This window comes from Halichoerus grypus, chromosome 1 (genome assembly GCF_964656455.1).
Source record: "Halichoerus grypus chromosome 1, mHalGry1.hap1.1, whole genome shotgun sequence".
NCBI classification, from domain to species: Eukaryota; Metazoa; Chordata; class Mammalia; order Carnivora; family Phocidae; genus Halichoerus; species Halichoerus grypus.
Genome location: NC_135712.1, coordinates 139,247,640 through 139,267,969, shown reverse-complemented (window position 1 = coordinate 139,267,969; position 20,330 = coordinate 139,247,640). Strand labels below are relative to the sequence as shown.

Here is a 20,330-nt window from a genome sequence, read left to right as displayed (position 1 = left end):
TCAGGAGCTGGCAGTCTCTTTAATTCCTAACTCCAGGTTTCGGGCTCTTTTCCAGTTAGCAGATTGCTCCTCTCCTCATGCTTTCATTAATGTCTTTTGATGCACATCATAATTACGCCTTATATTTGCCTAGCCCTTGTCAGGGCCCCATGGAGGCATCATAAATCAGCAGTGCCCAGCACCAACCTGTTTGGACCGAGTGGAGAAGTTCCTAGAGCAGGGCTGTCCTGCCCAGCAGGGTCAGGCCACTACTATTCATCTTCTCCCTGGATACCACCTTCAGTGTCTGAACGGAGGTCCTGGGAGGATGAGCTTGTGGTTGTAAATAGCATAGAACAGTGGTTTTCCAGCCGATGTTTAGTTTTGGAATTCTTTGTTAGAAAGACGGTCTTTGGTGGAAATGTAAACGGCTCAGCAGCAAGGCTGCTTCCGGGGGAAGTAGGGGTGAAAGTGGGGATGCGATGTGCATCACATGGACACGGATGATGGACCATCCCTGTGAAGGTGCCCATGCATACATGTGTGGGTGCTTACGTATCGGAGAAAAGTGAGTATAAATACTGGACATGTCTGTTAACAAAGTGGCCTATAAAAAACTAATAAAAAAGAAAGGAGCTCGAGGTTAGAAAAGATGAAAAATAAGACAATATATTATGTCTTAACGTGTTAGAACTCAGTCGAACAGAACAGGAAAATCTAAAGGAAAAAAGATCAGAGGACTGGTGAGTGACGTGTGATGTGGCACGTTAAAAATTTTCTCACTTCTGGCACCTAATTTCATTTACGCTGTTTCATTTCTTTTCTACCTCAACTGATTAAATTGCAAACAATTGGTGTAGTTGTTCTGCAGCAAAGATAGCCTTATTTTATAACATGGAAGAGAAGATACAGTTTGGGGAATTTAATGAAGATTACAGTTTTTGTTTCTCATTTAGGTTTGGCCTAAAAAGTACTAGATTCTCAGTTGAACGATGAAGTGCTAAAATTGCTCAATACTTGCTCAAAATCAGTGAGTTTTGGGGGAGAGGGGTAGTAACAGTGATGCAGTCTGTTCTCTTTAATATTTGCTTGGCTTTAGTTCAAAAGTGTGTACGGTCATTTGCTCTTTAGAACTGTAGATGTTTATTCAGAGCAGGGGAGCCCTTTGATGTCAGTTCAGAAGGAGGGTCTTAAGCATTCTTCCAAAGAGAACATATATGCCAAAGATGGGAGTACCCCTCTAAGCTGAATGTTTGCGAGGCAGGAGAGGGCCCACAAGGCACTGGCCCACCGCAGGGATTGCTGCTCCGAACCGTTCTGTGGTAGCATCCATATTCCCTCTATGGGCTGAGCCTTTTCTTGCCTATCTGGTGTGTCCAGAGTTGGACTCACCACCTTCTTCTTCCTTCCTATGTCTGCATTGCTATCACGGCAGGCACGTTTTCCGTCTGCTCAGTCTTTAAACCTTGCAGTCATGTTCTGCTGCTCCACGTTATTTCTTTTGTCCCATAAGTCATTAACACCTGAGCATCTTCTTCATGTAGGCGGTTTTGCTTGCCCTTTGATGTTATAGCCCTGGGTTACAGCCCTGGTTCTGCCACTTACTAGCTATGATCCTTGAGCAAATCCCTTTTCAGTGTCCCCATCTGTAAACCTGAGATAATGCTTACCTTAGAGGTAGTTATAGGAACCAAACAGAACATCCAATGTGTCTAGAATGTTTAAGTACTCAATACGTGGCTGTAGGAGCTCCTGGGAGGGTACTCGATCTTCCTCTTGGCTACCACCTAGTCCAAGGTCTTAGAACTTCTCTCTGACGTTAGTGTCATAGCTGCTTTGCTGACCTCCCTGTTCTCCAATTCTCCAATCCATCTTGCCGGACTGAGTTTCTAAACACCGGCTTTTTTTTTTTTTTTTTTTAGCATACCAAAAAACCTTAGAAGCCTCCAGTTTCCTGCCCCACAGTTTAAACCCTGACATCCAGCTTTCTAGGCCCGCATTATTCACAGGAGCCTCCTCTGGTCTGCATCCACCCTGACATCCCCAGCCCCATGCAGACTGTTGTCAGAGTGATCTTTCAAAACGGGAATCTGACCGTGTCGCACACGCACCCACACAGACACACAGAAAGCTGTTCAGGGGCTCGAAGTATAAACTGCCATATCGTCCCCACAGTATTCCCGGTCCCTTTTGGTCCAAGCCCGGCCCACCTCTCATACCTCTCTTGTTCTTTGTGGTCTCATACTAGCCACAGGTACCGTCGGTCCACCATGCAGCCTCCTCCTGAGTCTTTGCAAATGCTTGTGTTCCTGCTTTTCAAGATCTTCCCTCTCCATCCTTGACTCATTCTTTCAGCTCTCAGCGTTAAGTGTCATTTTTTCAGGAAAGCCGTTCCTGTCTAAGTTAAACCTGCCCGTTACCTCCTAGAACCACAGGCCCATCCTTCAATGCATTCAGCACAGTTGCAATTTCACATATATTCAGGTTGATATTTCACAGCTATATTCCTCCTTAATTAGGCAGTAAGCTCCAAGAGTACAATTTTTGGCCACCATTAGTTGTTTTCATTGTTTAGATCTGTGCGTGGCACACAAAGAGTTGATAAAAAAATCCCAGCTGAATTAATGAACAGCATTTGTCTTCCTCTCAATCTAGATCCCCACACCTCTATAACATGGACTTATATCATATCCCTTTCATCACCTTGCTACTGGTAGGCAGTGCCCAGGCTTTGCTCCCAAGTTCCACTCACCTGCAATGTCTCTTTCACTTCCTTGCATCCACCCAAATCCACCCTTCAAGGCTCGGCTCCAGTGTTTCTGCTACAGAGCTTCTGAAAATCATGCTAGTCTTCATGAAGCATGCTTATTTTTGGAAGCTTAGAACTCCCCACCTCATTTTACACTTCAGTGTTTATTCTCCCTCTTGTTCATTCACATTAGCCTATTTTCCCAGGCAAATAGCAAGCCACATCATTGCTGTGTCCTCCCTGGTGCCCAGCATGCTGCTGATAAGCTGGATGGATCATTGGTATATGTGATTCAGTAGTTTTCATCTGTTTTGCAAAACCTGCTCAGAGCATGACACAGGCTAAGGGGCAAAAAAGATGTGCTGAAAGAATATGTATGTCAAAAAATGGAACTGCAAGAAGAAGTTCTGAGAAGTTTCTGGAATAAAAATAAATGTATCTGGGATTCAAACACAAGACCAATGAATTTTAGTCCTTGCCTTCATCCATGAGCCCATCCCTCTGAGGATTTGCAGTTCTTAGCCTGAAGGAGACTGTAATGGAAGAAGCACTGGCATCCTCAACCACTCTTCTCTTCAAGGTGTGAATCAATAAGGACTTGTCCTTGTCTTCGTAAAATGGCTATCTTGACCTCCTAGCTCACAATTCACACACTTCACTGTGCAGCTTTAAACACCTTCCTGTCTGTGAACGAGTTAGGATTCCAAGGTGTTTACTTAATAATTAAGTTGACTTAACTAAGCTTTCCATAATTAGGAGGAGCATTTCAGGCAGCCAAATTACTCCTATGCTCAACCACATGAAAAACAATCCCATCTGAAGTCATTTGGAAGGCAATACCAGGAAATCATTTTCAGCATTACAAGACATATTAAGAAGCCTAGTTGGAGCAACCTACTAGCTTGGCTGTGAGAAATACAGAGTGCTTAGGCCTACCTCTGTGGCATCCTAATAGCACTGATGAGAATGTTATTAAGGCGTGTGACTATCAGATCCTCCTGCCCTGCAATGTGTTGCGATCTTACGATCTTGTCATTTTACAGATGGGATATTAGTTTTATCAGTTGTCATTGAAGTAAGGAAAATAAATTTTCAAGAATAAAAAAGGATGGAACTATAGTTTTTTCCTAGAGTGTAGTTTTTGTTGGCAACATGGAGACTGGAAAACACAGAAATAATTTGTATTAGTAGTGTCCAAAGTACACAGATGGAATAATGATCAATTGCTTATAGAAAATGTTCTTATTAAGGTATAAAATGCAGAATGCATCCAGTGAGGTCCCTGTACAGCTCCGTGGACTTCTATGTACATATTCCCCTGGGTGACCACCACCCACATCACTAGGTAGGACATTTCCAGTACTAAAGAAGGCTCCTGCCTGCCTTTTCCTAGTCAGATCCCACCCCCGCCACAACATAATCATTATCTTAATCTTCATCGCCGTTGGTTAGTTTTGTCTGCTTGTGAAAGTGCCTATATGTGAAGGTATATGTTGCATCTTCTTTGGTGTTTTTGGCTTCTTTTGCTCAACATTCATTCATTCATGTTGCTGTTTTTTGTGCTTTGCAGAATCCCATTGGATAAGCACACCACAATCTATCTATTCTTCTGTCTGTAGACATTTGGGTTTTCTCCAGTTTTGAGTCAGAAGTCCTCATTTCTCTTGTGTGTATACCTTAGAGTGGGATTACAAGGTCATACGGTAGACATATGTTGTTGAATCTTAATGAATACTGCCAGTTTTCTCAAGTGATTGAACAATGGTGTATTTTAATTCATGAGCAGAGTATGTGAATCCAAGGTAACTGCCAATGCATAGTCAAAACTGTGCCATTTGTTTTTGGTTTATTAATAAGAATTGGCATTTTAAAAGTATGTTATATTAACATAGGCATGAAAACTTGACCAGCCCAAGTGCTGGTTGGAATTAAAAGTAAAAAAAGGTTGAAAAATGTTTATAGCCTAAAATTCCACTTAAAAAATTCAGCTTTGTGGGAGAGCATCAAACAGTTGGAACCTTAATAGACTTTCATTTAGTGAATTACTCTCTCCTTTAGAGTGTTGGGGATTAATGTTTGGAGATTAAAATTAAGAATAGTAATTTAGAAAAATATATTAAGAAACTTGTTTGCCTCGGTCAAACAAGAAGGCATTGTTTAAAGGAGATACACAAAAAACAATGATGATGTGGGCTAAGCATATTGTTCTGTTGAATAATTAGGTTTATTCCTCATATGCCTGATACAAAGAACATTTTGATGTCCCAAGCCTATGCCGTTATTTTTCTATCCATTTTTATCTTGCTCTCATAAAGCCATTAAGTGCAGAGTTGTTTTTGTTTTTTCGTGTGACCAGGGAATTGTCTACCTTGCTTTCACTATAATTTGCCTGCCTCCAATTTAGAAGTTCTTTTGAAAAGAAGATGTGCCTTTCCTATTTACAAGAGATTGAAAACCACAAGGACTAAATTCTCCATGCCAAGACAGAGGGAAAGAGGTCTCCTGTCATTTGCTTCTGACTATAGAATAACATGTGGCTTTGCCTTTTCTGTTCCAGTTATCTCAGGGATCTCCAGAACCGATTGAGCCCAACTTTTTCACAGCAGATTACCATTCATTACATCATTCATCAGCTGGAAACAGCCTGTCCCCAGATGACCTGACAGGTAATGGTCTTCACCACAGAAAGTCTGGCTTTCACAAAGAAATATATTGTTTGGATCAACAGCTATCCTTAAAAGATTATCTTCAATTTAAAAGAAAAATGGAGCTTATTTTGATTATCTATGGCAATAGTTGGAAGGGATATACAGTACGAATATAGAAATTCCCTACGAGATTCATCGTACCCTGTTGTGGCAGCTTCTTTGATCATTTATTAATGCCATAAGCAAACAGCAGACTCTGTGTGGGTGAATTATATTTCCTTTTATTTCTTCTTATCTGATGATGGGAAATCAAATGCCCAAAAGCATCCAGGGAGATAAAAAGCAGAAATGAAGAGTTTGAATATTGAAAATGGAGAACATTTGAAACTTACCTGAAGAATCCACATCAGACATATTTAATTTGTTTTTCTTTTTTGCATAAATCTCACGTAGGGAGGCTATGTAGCATAGGGATTAAAGGTGCAGATTCACAAAACCTGGATGCCTAAACTTGAATCTCAGCTCCAGCATTTAGTAGTTGATCTTGGGCAAATTATTTGACCTCTTGAACCCCAGTTTCCTTGCCTATAAAATGGGGGTAAACGTGGCACTTGCTCCATAGGTTATAATGAGGATCAGTGTAAACATACAAGAAGTGCTTGACCATTAGTAGGGGTTCCGCATATTGTAACTCTTCTCATGATAACTCTCAGAAGAGGTTTTCAAGCTACTGTGAGGTTTCAGAGATCCTAAATAATTTTCAAATCCCTATAAACTATAGTTACATCACTCAGTGGCATGGTTAGAAATGATGGTTAAAGGGAGACTCGCCATCCCCTCACTCAGTTTAGGTAAATCATTTCATGTATTAATTCTCAACCTTTCCCTACATCTTGGACTCCTGGGATAAAGCCAACCTGTAGGCAGAATTACTTTTAAAATAGTCTCTGAGAAACCCATAAGATCAAGATGAACTGCCACCTAAGTCTAAAGTGTTTTGCTTTGAAAAGCACCCCCAGGGCAGGTCAGTCAGTCTGTAGGCCAGACTTCTTACAGTAGTGATTCTGATGAAACCAAGAGCTCTGGTGGAAATCTCAGAGCGGCCTGAGAGGGAGCAGACAGACATCCAGGGCATCCTGGGGTGAAGCAGGCGAGTCCCATCCCAGCAGGCTGACCACAGGCTCACACGGCAGAGTCTGCAGGCACTTTGGGGAACACCTTGGCCCAGAGCTTTGAAGAGGAGCTGCCAGGACTCATCAGCCTCATGCCTCCCCTCCACTTCAACCCATGCCCTCTTGTCTCTCCTAAGTGGAGGGGGCTCCTGGGCCTCCCTGCATGCACCAGTGTTGATGGAGTGCAGTGGAAGCTGGCCAACATTGCTTTGGGCGGCACTCGGTTGGGTGAGGTGCTAGTCTATCATCCTTCGAGCACCCATCCAAGAAAGTATCACCTCCTGGCACTAAGTGCACTTTATTTCCCTCTAGCAGTCACATGAAAGGACCAGGTCTTCATTGTCTTTCCCTGTCTATTTCTGCCTCCCTCTAAGAGTTCATTTTCTTTCTAGCACATATTTACTGGTTTTGCTTGTAGCTTAAGGAGAGTGTTTTAATCAGAAAACATCAGGTCATTTGTGCTGGGAATACTCCTCACCTGTCCTTAGTGTTCACAGACATGGGCGCACATGTGTGCGTGCACACACATGCCTCTCTAACTTAATTGCCCAATTTATACCCTGAGAAATGCCCCCAAATCTTTGTGTATTATTTTGTGATGGCCACCCCAAAAGCAGCCAGTTATTAAAGGAAGAGAAACAGAGTTTGAATATTCAAAGCAAGATCATTTGGAATGTGCTTAGAAGTACTCCTCTTCATCATGACTCAATTGACCCTGTTTTCACTACCGCTGAGTTGTAATTGTCAACAAAGTCCCACTAAGAAAATGTGAACCAAAGGTCACACTTGCCATAACCTATCTATTTCAGGTTTACATACCAGCTCTGATTTGGAGGAGGGAATAACATATGAGCAGATGCAGGTGAGGTTTTTGCAATGCCTTGAACAATTTTATTTTGTTGCTTTTAATTCAGTATTAACCTGAATTCCTTTTTTTTTCTACTTCAGACTGTGATTGAAGAAGTCCTAGAGGAAAGTGGTTATTACAACTTTACATCTAACAGGTGAAATCTAGAGTTTTCTTTTAAATGTGAAAGGTCAATTGAGATCATTGGATGTTAGATCTGATTATCCTGGATTCCAGAGATTTTTTTCCCCTACTTTTATTTTAAATACTTTTGTAAAATATCTTGGCTTAGACTAGATACAACCATGGGTAGAATGTGTGTTGCCCATCTTTTGTATGGATGCAGCTGCTGGTTCTCTGTTGAAAAAGAAAGGGCGATAGCTTAGTGGTAATTTACTCCCAGAAAAAATAAGAAACATAATGAAATGGAAAAGCATTTCTAGGGTTGGTTTTTTTTTTTTTTTTAAATTAAGCATTTGTTCCCTTCTGGTAGAGCTGTAAACTCAAATTTCCATCACTGAAATCTACCCATTATTTGTATAGAATGCAGGGGGAAATGCACCTAAACAAAGAATCGCTTCTGGTGAATTTAAGATATGTTCATGGGAAAGGATTTGTTGTTATGTATTGCTATTTGCTTACCCTAAGTAAGGAACCTCAGCTTACTTAAGGGGTTACATAAGAACTATTTGTGCTCTAAAAATATAGTGTTTTATCACTTCTGTCCAGTTCTGATTGCTGTGTTTTACTGTTGGGCACAGTGTTGGCCACAAAGATCTGAGTACAGTTAGTTTACTTGAGAGGCAATTCTGGGAAACACTCGTAGGGGAGTGAAGAAATAATTCAATAAAGGTTTCATTTTCAAGCAAGTAACCATTGTGGCTGACCGGGGCTAGACCCCACTGGGGAAATCTGAGAGCTACAGAACATGTAGCTGAGGTATCCCACTCAAGGGCTGAGGGAGCTGGGGTCTTTGTCCTCCCATTTCCGTGGTCATTGCTTGCGGCCTTTCCCCCGCATTTCTGGCCTTCTGTAAGGGTGGGCAGAACAGATTCCAGAGGCCAGAGAAATCCTCAGGGAGAGAAATGCAGGTGCTGGTGGCTGGAAAGCAGGCCAGCAGGCTGTGAAGGCATGTGGATGAGGGGATGTGGGCACTGACAGTGTCTACACACAAGTTGTCTCTTGACTTTTCTGAGGGGCCCCTCATAACTGAATCATCAAACTGGTCATAAGCAGCCACATCCACATTCTGTGTGGTTCCACGTTGCTTTAGTTTGTTCTCTCAAAGTGGCCTTTAATACCTGGAGGAACTGCTTTCCTTTCCCGCTGCTGAAGCTATCTTGTGACCGCTATTTCAGTCATCCTAGAGGGTGTCTCCAAAGGTATTAGCCATGGTAAGAGAAAGAGGCCTCAAGAGCAACCTGTTAGGTTATTATATGGAAATTAGATTCTTTTTTGAGGTTAGTTCAGTCTCCAACTTTTTTTTTTTTACTTCTCTTATTTCAACAAGTTGTTCATATGGATCACACATAAGATTATTCAACTGCTTGCTCTTTTGGCTGGATAATATATTTCCAAAATACTACCTTTGTAGATTTAGTTCTGTTGTGATTTATACTACAGAGAAATGATGAATAATTCTCATTTTCCAAAGGTATATTATTAATAGAAATCACCGTCTTCATAATCGCTCTCCTCCCACCTTCCCTGGAGAGACTTTGAATTTTCATTTTCTATTCTTGGGCTGAGTACATCCAGCTTTCCATGGATAGGAGGAGTGTCTTTGTTCTTGACTCTTAGCTCCCTATTATTTCAAGTGCCTTTGGCTTGGAGTGGGGACAAAGGTCACTTTTGTCATAATTTATCTACATATTTTCAGAGACTCAGGATCGTGGGCAATGAATGGCTTCATATTTTTGCAGAAACTACAGTAAATATCAGTGAAAAACCAGGTGTGTAAGGAAGTTAGGGAAGCTCTTACAAGAGCTCTTATTTTTCCTTAAAAAATAATTTTAGTCTTATTTTTAAATTTACTTTTATCCCTTTTCAGTTCTATTCCTAAGTTTTAAAAAATTCAAACATTATTTCTACTTCCAAAGCTGCACTCCTATATTAAAAGACATTGCAAATTTTCTTATTCTAACGAATAGATAATAAGATGCCTAATAATGAGGACAAAAAGTTATTTATAGGTATATTCAGAATTGTGAATAGAATATGGAGACATGGTTTAAATGATCAAGTTCAAGAAAAATACTTTGGGTATGACATACATAAAATTTTCTTAAAATGCTCCAAATTAAAATGAATCACTCACAAAAAAATTCTTATATCCATGATATTCCCTTTTCATCTTCTTGTAACAATGATAGACTATCTTGAGAGAAGACTCTCCACAGTTTACTAGTAAAAATAACCCTTGGTTGTGCTTAAAGTAGTTGTTTACTGGTGTTCCAAATTAATTACCAAGAAATAAGTCAGCCTCCACTTAGAAGCACCTAAGAGTTCACAAGCTAGAAATACACATAATTTCAAATATGAATCAAATCAGCTAGTCAGTGATGATTTTTCCATAGTCAAAAAGATAGAGGATGGTAAATATCACTGGACATGAACAAGGATTTAGAATGAGTAGAATGTATTTTTCCTAATAGGTTCCATAGAATAGCCAATATTATCAAAGATGCTAATAGATGTTCCCCTGAAAAATAAAACTTTGTGATCAAATATATTTGGGAAACTCTGAAAGTACAGTTTTCCATTTTTAGAGGATGTTGACACACATTACCATATTACAGAGTCTGAGATGTGCTGTAAGAAATCTGTTAACCTTGTTTACCCCAGTATTTCTTCAATCTTTCACATGCAACACAAATTCAGAAAGCTGCCCTAGGACTGTGGTTAGAAATGGGAAACATAGTTTTAACTCCCCCACCAGCCACCAGTATCTGCCCAGATCTGCTGTTGTTCTTATTGCCTTTGTCATCATCTTTATTGTCATTGTCATCGTCATCACAAAATGTTAGTGATGTTGGTCACACAGAGAATTGCATACATAATTTCTGTATTACTGAAGTTCACCACTTCAGACAGTCAGTTCAAACTTACATGCATCTACCAAACACCCAGACAGCAGCCAAAGCATGAAGGCAAGACATGACACATTTTTAGCTTAGGTCCCAGAGTGAATATTTTGTTAGTGATAGAGAGATGCCATCATCAAACTGAAAGTCTCGGGATAAAGCCGTTATCCATTAGCTATCTTCAGGGACAGTTCCTGCAACTGTTTAAATAATGGGGAGACTGCTTGGACTGTTGGTTAGGAAGATCGTCTTGGGCACAAAATGCTGCATTAAGAAAAGGAAATAGTAACAGAAACAGAAATAGCAGCAAGGAGCCCTAAGCAAAATGGGGGATCCCTCATTTCTGGGCTCCGGGAAGGGGAGGTAGAATGAGTTGAGAGGAAGAAAGTAGTGTAAAGACAATGAAACAAGTTCAAAACAGACTTGGCCAGCCCAAAGCACGCTCTATTCTTGATCGTTTGCAGGAATGTATGATTAAATTATATGTTACACTCATAAACATTTAGCTTCCTTACCAGAAGGAGACAGCCTAGCATGCCCTAATTTTATCACTGTTGTTTGTGAGAGTCAAACTGAATCCTGTGGGTGAACAGACGTCAGGCATACCCTCCTGATATACTTAGGGGTACACATTAACATTTTTAACAATGAAATCTGCGTTGAGAAGTAAAATTTGCAAGAGAAAAAAGAAATCTACAGTTGGCATTGCTTTTTCCCCCAGTTAACTGATAACATGTAAATTAGATGTTTAAAACTACAAGCTACTTTGAATGGGTGTTTATTTTTCTTCTATAAAGGGTTATCATTTCCAGTGGAGTTTATAATTTGAGAAAGACCCTGTTACCACCAGTGTGGCAAATGTTAGCAAAATGTGGCTTTCTAAAAATGTCCCATCCTATTATGTTTAGAATCATCTTTTCTTCACTGGGATTTATTTACATATATCCCTGAGCTACTGCTTTTGAAGTTGAATGTGTGAAGTCAAATATATGTGACTATAGAGAACTCTTCCCACTTCTGAATCTTCTAGATATCACTCCTATCCGTGGGGGACCAAGAATCACCCAACCAAAAGATGAAAACCCTGCATTTTGAACAGACTTTGTTTTCCTAGTGAAGTTCAAGTTCTGGACTTCAGCTCCACCAGATGCCCAAGGATTGGGAGCTGCTGGAAGGGTGTGGAAAAGAAAAGACCAAGAAGCCTTGGCCCCTCCAGGGCCTCTCTCTGGAGGTCCTGTGCTAGGTTCTGTGGCCACGGCAGCGTGGGAAGGCTCTGCTCCCTGGATGTGGTAGACACAGGATGACAGGGCTCTCGGTGTGCTTCTGGGAGAAGAAAGCTGCAAAATTCATCTGTGGGGAGAAAACTTGCACCTCACAGAACTTTCCTCCAAGTTAAAAAAGAAACAACAACAACAACAAAAAACAAACAAAAAAAGTCATATTTTTCAACAGAATGTTTTATATTTAGGATTGCAGAAACTATGTTTAAAGGCATCTAGCCTTCCCTGTATAAAAATAGTTTTAGATTGAAAAAATTATAGGCCCCAGAGTAATAATATATTGGACAATTCACTGTATTCCCCCCATTTTTTTTATTTTAAAGGAAATTCAAAATAGGTGATTGAATTTTGTTGTTGTTGTTGTTTTAAGGAAAGGATTGGTTCTCTCTTAACCAGTGGGTGCTAGTGGCCTGAGGACAGTAGACAGTATTTGTAACCTTTGCACAGCCTCTGGGAGTAACTGTCAAATTGTCGGATGTAAGCTAGACTAGTCGAATATATTGCTGTACGGTGTGTGTGTATATAGACATATATATGGGGGGAGGGAGGAGAGGTTTTGATTAGGCTAATGCTTTGCTGCTAATCAAACTTATAGTGTTTTTAGAGCACTTTGAAGAGTTCATAGAATCTATGAAAGAGATGCAATATTCCTTGTTCTAAGTCCCTTCTCACTAAAATTACCTACATTGTTTTAAAATTTTTATTGTTTGGGAATTTAAAATGAAAACAAGTTATATAATAAAATATAAGTCCCTTCTTTATTCATTGAGACATCCCTAAAAAAACAAGAAATCAGAATGCCAAATAGTGTTCCATTCCTACGTAGGGAGACTTTATGATGAAAATTTTCTAGATTCTTATTGGGCTAACATCTCTTCAACTGGCTTATAATTGGTGTAATATCCAGAAATGCCCTTATTGCCAAGTCAGACTGCACTTCTAACTGCTTAAAGAACACTTTAATTCTATATAACTAGTAATATGAAAGCTGAAATTATGCTTTTTATTTACTTCTCACTGAGTTCTGTTATCTTTATTTACATTGATATATTTTTAGTATGATCGAACAGGATTTAGTTCAATATATTTACAGGGGTTGAAAAATAATAACCTTTTGTGTAGTATAGAAAATCTCCTAATGTGAACCCATACCACTTTTACAATTTGTATGTTCAACACTTAAAGGATATCCAAATTTCCTTTAACTAATGCCTTTGAAAATTGCCAATGAATCTTTGTCTTTAAGCCAAATTAATGATTACAAATACACTGTAATTTAAAATAACAGATGCAATTACAGTAATGAAAAATGTCAGTTTCAGCTTTCAAACCAATTCCATTCATATGTGAAATTTACATGTAAAATCAAAATGCTATGATTTTGTTGATTTACCCAGGTAAAATTTTATTCCTAGCCCAACTGCATTTGAACTTGCACTATTATTTTGTATATCTTTTCATGTATGGAATGGACACATTTCCTCGTTGTGTAAGAGGCAGAGGCCTACAGGGGCATAAATTTTAATTGTGATAGAAGCCAATACCTAGAAATAAACCAAGCTGTTGGGATGAAAGTTTGAACAATAAAGTTCTTTCTCAAATGATAATATATTGTCAACAAAGTGTAGAAAAGAATAGTATTCAGAGGTTACACCTTGGTAAAAAAGAGAGAGAGAGAGAGAGAAATGATTTCTTTGAAGGTGTTTTCGAATGCATACAGTTGACCTTATTGACCAGAAAGGGAACAAAATATTTCCATCGAACTACTTCTTTTAGACCATAGACGTGGCATTTATTATGCTAGAAGCCCAGACGAATTAACAAAGATAAACAAATGGATGTCAACAGCTTTAGGCCTGTCAAATCTATGCTGACAGATGCATTCTTTTGCCAAAGTCATGAATGTGTTCTATTTGATCCCCTTCATAGGGGACTACCAGTCACTGGATCCACATTCTCCCAGCTCAAGAGCAGGCCTCTAAGAGAGAGTTAGGCGCTGGTAAGGGATCCCTCTTGTGCATGGGGTCTCACCCCAACAGCGACGTTGCCTTTTCAAAAGCCCTCACTTTCTGACCTTCCGACAAGAAGCCCACTGCCCTCACAAAGAGAACAAGAATGATCATCTTGTTTTCACTCTCCAAACTGCCCTCTAGTGCAAAGTTTTTACTTGAGTGTAGTAGGCTTATAATCTTTGCTTGACTGCCTTTAAATTTTTTCTCTTTCTCTTGTATAATTGTTAATTATTTGTTGTGCATTGAAATCCCTGTGAATTCATCTCATTCTCAGTCACTGAATATTTGTATGGGACAGAACATGAATCAGTCTTTTCAAATCACTTTGGATACCCAATGCTTCAGTTAATTATGTTTTGATCTACCAACTCTGTCTGAATATGTGTACTTGAAACCTTAATTTGCTTTTTAAGAGCAAAATGATCCATTTTCAGGGAAGTGACTGCCGCAGGCATATGTTCTTGCTGGTTGTTAACCTTATATTCTTCCAGATGTTTGATATTTAATTAGAGGTCTCCAGGGAATAGTAACGTGGACACTAGACCCAGGGCTCCTGGGTGAATTTCAGGATCTTGCTGGAGAAATGCTGCTTGAGTTTAATGTGGACACTTGTATAGCACTGGGCTGTGTGCACGCTCTGGGCATTCTAAAGCAAAACCTAATTAAAGAAACACTGTTATGCAGTCTACCCAAATGATGGAACTGATCAGGAGGTAAGGTCTTCTTACAGGTACCATCTAGGACTTATTAAATACTACAAATTTTGATGATCAACAACAAATACAGGACCGGTTGATTACATGCAATTCCGGCAATATCATCAGTTAATCGCCACTCATATTTAAGATGTGGGAAGGCAAGAATATTGTTTAGTCAGTTGTATCAGTATTAATATGCATAGTATCTGCATCCCTCTATTTGATTTGCTGAATTGCAAACTATTTTTATCGCTATCTCTCTCTTTTTTTTTGGAACTGTGTACAGCAAATACGCTGGATTCCTGTAGAAATGGCTTCAGCTACTGTTTGAAGGCAGGAAAAACTTCTTTGTAAGGTACTTTTATTGCTTGCCTTTTACTTTTTCTATGGTGCGTATTCATGAACACAGACATCAGCTGGAGAGGCAATGCAGATGAACCAGGCTGAACCAGCTCCTCGGCAACCCGAGATGCAGCTATGAAGGGCTGGTGAGCAAGGGAAGCTCAGTGCTTCCCTATGTTGACCTTGACTCTTGGGGTGAAATTCCGTCTAAACATGAAATTCTTCATGTTCAACAACCAAATGTGATAATAAGTATATTTTATGTAACTTTAGATCTTCCAGATCATGTCCTTTGATGGAAATTGACAGAATTTTGGGTAGATTATCTTTTCCATTGAAATGTGCTGCTAACAGTATGCTTACCCTTGGATGCCATTTTTCACGTTGATAGGAAGACACAAATATCTCAGGGAAACAACTTTGTGATAAAGAAAGAAATTCTTAATGTGTGTCATTGCGGTTAAATTGCATATTGTAAATATAACTGTTATGGCTGATTACATCCCTGCTGTGATGTTGCTTTGAGATTTGTAAGAGGGATAGGAAGGATTTTATGATTTTGATGGAGTGACTGATGGATATTGCAAATTTACATGTCTTCTGGGTCCACGAGCAATAGTTATTTTAAAAATGAAGATCACACACCCTAGAAGCATAGCAGCGTTCTTGGTCTGTGAGGTATGTTAGATTTTTTTTTTTTTTTAGTACATACACGCAGTAAGGAACCAGTTTTTAACATTTTTAAAAGCTTATTGATTTTATCATAAAAGTGAACTCTATTCTCAACCGAAGACTGAATATTATTCCTCAAACTGTAGCAAGATGACTTTTTTTTTTTCTCCATTTTGTACCATGAAGCTTTGCACTGTACCCAGGAACTATCTTTAGAGGTAACAGAAGTGCATTCATTACAGCAAATACAGGACTGTGTAAAGGCTGTCATTTGGAAGTAGCTTACCTTTGTTTCCTCAGAACAAAGATAGAAGTTTTGCTGTTTACAGAAAACCAGTGTCACTTTGATAGGTAATCAGAAAGTGTGGTAGATGCTTGGAATTGATGTGTTGAGCTCACAAGTGAAAAATTAGCTGAAGGTTTTGCAAACATGTGATGAACTGATCCCATAAAACGAGCAGAGAGAGGTTTGAACTAGAATAACAAACCCAGAGGAACACAGCTTAAGGCTTTAGCACCTGCAAGTCAGACCACAAAGGCCACTTATAAAATAATATCCTTAATCCATGATTTATTTCTACATTTCAAGCACCAGTTGAGTCAAAATTCTGGAAAGGAATATAATGCTTATGAATGGTTATTAAATTTTAGCTTTCCTTGCCCTTCATACAAGTATGTTTACCTCATACTTCAGTGAGTTTGGAAGGAAATGGAGCTGGTTTAGGGATACCTTATGTCAAGAAGGAATGCATGAAGCATTTGTATGAACTCCACATGACATTGAGGGAGGCGAATAAATCTAAGTACTCAGAAGTGAAACCCCAGCTTGTTAGAGATAAAAGATGATTCTGTCAAGGGGATAGGACAGTCTGCAAACAAAAACTGAGAAGTCAGAGGGCAAACAGAAGGCAAGTGGTGTCCCGGAGCCTGGCACCTCCCACAGGCCAGTCCCAGGGCGGCAGGCGATTGGCAAGGGGCCAGGCAGCTCCTGATGTTTGAATGATTCCTGCTGCTGGGTCTCCTGGCAGCAGCGGGTTGGGTCTCTCCCCAACATGCAGTTACTGATGGACTGGTCTCTCTGCACTGTCACCAGTGAGCTGAACTCCCAGAAGAGTAGCAGATGGACCCCTGAAGCGCCCTAGTATTGTGTTGGTCCAATCCTTAGGACTGGGTCCCTGTGAAGCATTCCAAAGACGTTAGACTCCTCTCAAGGACACGGTTGTGTCTGCCATTCAGCGAATGTGTGTCTGCCGCTGACACCATGTTGCTTCCCCCTCTTTTATCCATGGCCTCGGGCCTGTTTTGTCTGACAAAACAAATTTTGCAAGACATATATGTGGACGTTAAATAGATAAATGTGGGCAGATCTGAATACATTTACCCTTGGCTAGATTCAAAAAGAAGCATTTCCATGTATTTCAGTTGTCTGTGAGTAAACCAGTTGATAATCAGGCTACGGAAAGATGCCATCATTTTGCTCTTCCAAAATGGCAAACAAAAATCACTTCAAAGGAAAATCTTTGGAGTGAATTTTGTGTACTGACATTTAGTGGATCAAAACTGAATTAGGATGCTTCCTGTATTCTGTTGTTCCCAGTGGTGAGTTTGGGAATATCAAAAAGAACAGAGCTGTCCTCTGGGGGAAAAAAAAAAAGTACAGCCCCCCCCCCCCACCCTTGCCCCATCTCATATGGCCCAGAGCTTCTGTGTTCTGGACTGCCACAGGCCCACTGTGCCCACAGAATGGAAAAGTACCTTCAATTTGCTTCTTCTCCCTTAGCTTCCAGGCGCATACCTGTCTCTGTTCCAGTCCCATCTGCAGGCCTCTCTTCTGTCTGGCGCACACCCTGGCTGCCCATTCTTACCGGAGGAGCGCATGGCTACAAGGCTTCCTGTGGGGAGCCCTGCGTGGTTAGAGGGAAAGTGTGGAGCTCTGTGACGGCGGGCGGTATGGAAGGCAGAGGGATGAGGGACTTCTTGCTCTGCACGTGAGTCTGTCCTCCCCAAACCTCCGAAATGTTCCTGCTGTGAGCACACTGAGGCTCCAAGGTGGCGAGGTCTGAGGCCCTGGGAGAGAAGAGAAGGGCAATGCCTCTATGAAAGATTTATATAAAAGATGCAAGTGGCCTTTATTTTTGCTATTGCTTAAATATGCTCTGTAAAATGCTAAAGAAAATTAAAAATGTATTTTCAATCTTACTGGAAAAGAATCTCTCTTTTGTCAAGAGTTTATAGCAAACGGTCGTCGCTTTTCTCTGACCAGCTCTCTCAATCTCTCCTTTAGGCTTATGAGTCTTTGATTAAAAAAAAAAAAAAAACAAAGCTCCAAAAGGTGATCATATATATGTTTATGCTCAAATATGTCCCGCAGCTCTAATTGGTGGCAACTATCTACTGCCACCAATGTTGTATAACGAGTACTTCAAAACTTAGTGACTTAAAACGACAAGCATCTATTATTTCTCATGAGTCTGTAGGTCAGCTGGGTGTTCTGCTGATCTGAGCTGGGCTCCCTCATGTGCCTCTGGTCAGTTGACAGGCTGCCTGGTTCTGGATGGTCTACATGGACTCAGATGGGACAGGTCAGCCCTCCCCCATGTGTCTCTTACACCCTTCCGGCAACCTAGCCCAGATGTGTTTTGTGGTGGCAGCAAGAGCCAGTGCAGAAACCCAGGACTCCCTTGTCAAGCTTCTACTTGCCATCAGGTTTTCCCAATTCCCATTAGCCAAAGCAGATCCCATGGTTAAATCTCACGTGAACGTGGGAAGGTAGATCAGGTTTTTATCGCTGTGTAACAAATTGCTATAAACTTAGCAGTTAGAAACGACACAAATTCTTTATCTCGAAATTTCTGTAGGTCAGAAGTTTGAGCATGTTTTAAAGGGTCCTCTCATAGGCTGGAATCAAAGTATAGGAGGGGGGCTGGGGTCTCATCCGAGCCTTGGAATCCTCTTCCAAGATCGTGTAATTATTGGCAAACTTCAGTTCCTTGTCTGTAGGACTGCAGTCCTCAGCAACTAGATGCCACCTGTAATCCCCTGCCGTATGGCCCTGCCCATACACAGTTCACATCAAGGCAGCTTGCTTCTTCAAGACCAGCCGAGAGCTGATCTCTTTCCCTCCTCGTTGTTGAGGAAGAGAGTTTTAGAACACAACCAAATCAGGGGAGTGACATCCTGTCACCTTCATCACACTCTAGTCGTTATAAACAAGTCACAGGTGCAGCCGGTACTCAAAGGGAGGGGCTTAGACAAGGAAATGAGTCACTGAGGTCCCTTTAGGGTATGTCTGCCGCAGAATGTAACACTAAAGGGCACAGGAATCAGGAGATCTGAGAAATATGAAATATCACAATATATGAAATATCACAATATCAACACACCTGGAGAAGGAAGAATTGTGTGAAGTAGCCTCATGAAAATGACTTCAGACCACGGGACCTGAATTCCAGAACATTTCTAGTCCCCATCCTAGGACTCAGTTAGATGTCTCCAGGAGGCTGTCTGAAAACCAAATCTAACCCAGCCAACAGACCCACAGTCCGCAGTCACTGGCATGAGAAGCAGGAATGGAAATCGTTGTTCTTCTAGAAGCCAGGGAAGCTTTCAGGAGAACCACACTCTTCAAACTCCGTGAGGGGTAATCTGCTTTTTTTTATTTTAGTTCTTTTTTTTTTTAAAGATTTTATTTCTTTATTTGAGAGAGAGAATGAGAGAGAGAGAGCACATGAGAGGAGGAGGGTCAGAGGGAGAAGCAGACTCCCTGCCGAGCAGGGAGCCCGATGCGGGACTCGATCCTGGGAATCCAGGATCATGACCTGAGCCGAAGGCAGTCGCTTAACCAACTGAGCCACCCAGGCGCCCTATTTTAGTTCTTTATCAAATGAGAACAAACTGATTATTCTCAGTGATTATGTTTGTACAGCAGAGAACAGGAATTAAATAAGTGAATTATTAGCTGTAGCTATACTCTACAACCTTAAAACTGCAACCTTAAAAAAATACATCAAAAGAAAAAAAAATACATCATAAGCAATGAGTAAAGGAAAATGGCACCCAAATATAAAGATTCTGTCCCTCTTCTCAAGATTGAGCACATAATTTCATATTCATTTTGCTCTATATACGAGCTTTATATGAAGCTGTCCCTATCGTGCAAATTTAATTTGCTGCCATACTATATATGAAGACTAAAACGGCATGAATTAATTTTGCTCATGTACTGGTTTTATCTCTTGAGCCATGCAATGTTGCCACAGATGTTTTAACCATCTTTGGTATGTGCAAAAAGATTGTTTATTTAACCCAGAAAAGCAGTTGTAATTTTCATAATGAGGATATAGGTACACATATTGTGAATTGTTCAAGGATCAAGAAACAAATCACTTAAAGTCTAAAATTCCCTAAATTTATTTGCACACGAAGCAAGAGGTAAACACGATTAAGGATCTGGGCTGTTGGCTCACACAGACTTGGGTCTGAATGCTAGCTAGCTCCCGGAGTTTCTATTTGGATGACTTCAGAGCAAGGACCTAACCTCTCTAGGGCTTAGCTTCCTCATCTGTAGAAGGTAGACACTAGTGGATTCCACTTTCGAAGCTTCCTGAACCCAGGCTTGATGTAAGAATTAAACATCATGGTAGAGGGAAGGCACTCAGGGCAGTATCAGCCTGTACCCGCCCAGGTGCACAGACCCTGCACTATTTCTGTGCCCGAGGCCTCCTGCGCTCTTTCTCTCCCGACAGCCTGCATCCGGGTCTCTTTGGTGAGAAGTGTCCTCGGGTTGCAGGAACCGGTTTTGTCTGCTGGCACTGGTGAAACTTCAGTCTCCAGAGGTAGCCCTTAACG

At 40.6% G+C, this 20,330-nt stretch overlaps 1 protein-coding gene across 10 annotated transcripts in view; it reads left to right on the top strand.

The window, feature by feature from the left end:
- Positions 1-17,692, top strand: part of NEK10 (NIMA related kinase 10) — a 239,037-nt gene extending 221,345 nt beyond the window's left edge. For 9 of the 10 annotated variants that reach the window (XM_078072551.1, XM_078072550.1, XM_078072522.1 and 6 more), the window contains 4 exons: positions 5,286-5,394; positions 7,358-7,410; positions 7,497-7,552; positions 11,509-15,312. In XM_078072551.1, the coding sequence (XP_077928677.1) occupies positions 5,286-5,394; positions 7,358-7,410; positions 7,497-7,552; positions 11,509-11,557 (267 nt within the window). In that variant the 3' untranslated portion in view covers positions 11,558-15,312. Of the gene's footprint in view, positions 1-5,285; positions 5,395-7,357; positions 7,411-7,496; positions 7,553-11,508; positions 15,313-17,262 lie in introns of those variants that run through there. The other variant, XM_078072515.1, reaches the window with a different exon arrangement.
- The last annotated feature ends 2,638 nt before the right edge of the window (positions 17,693-20,330 follow it).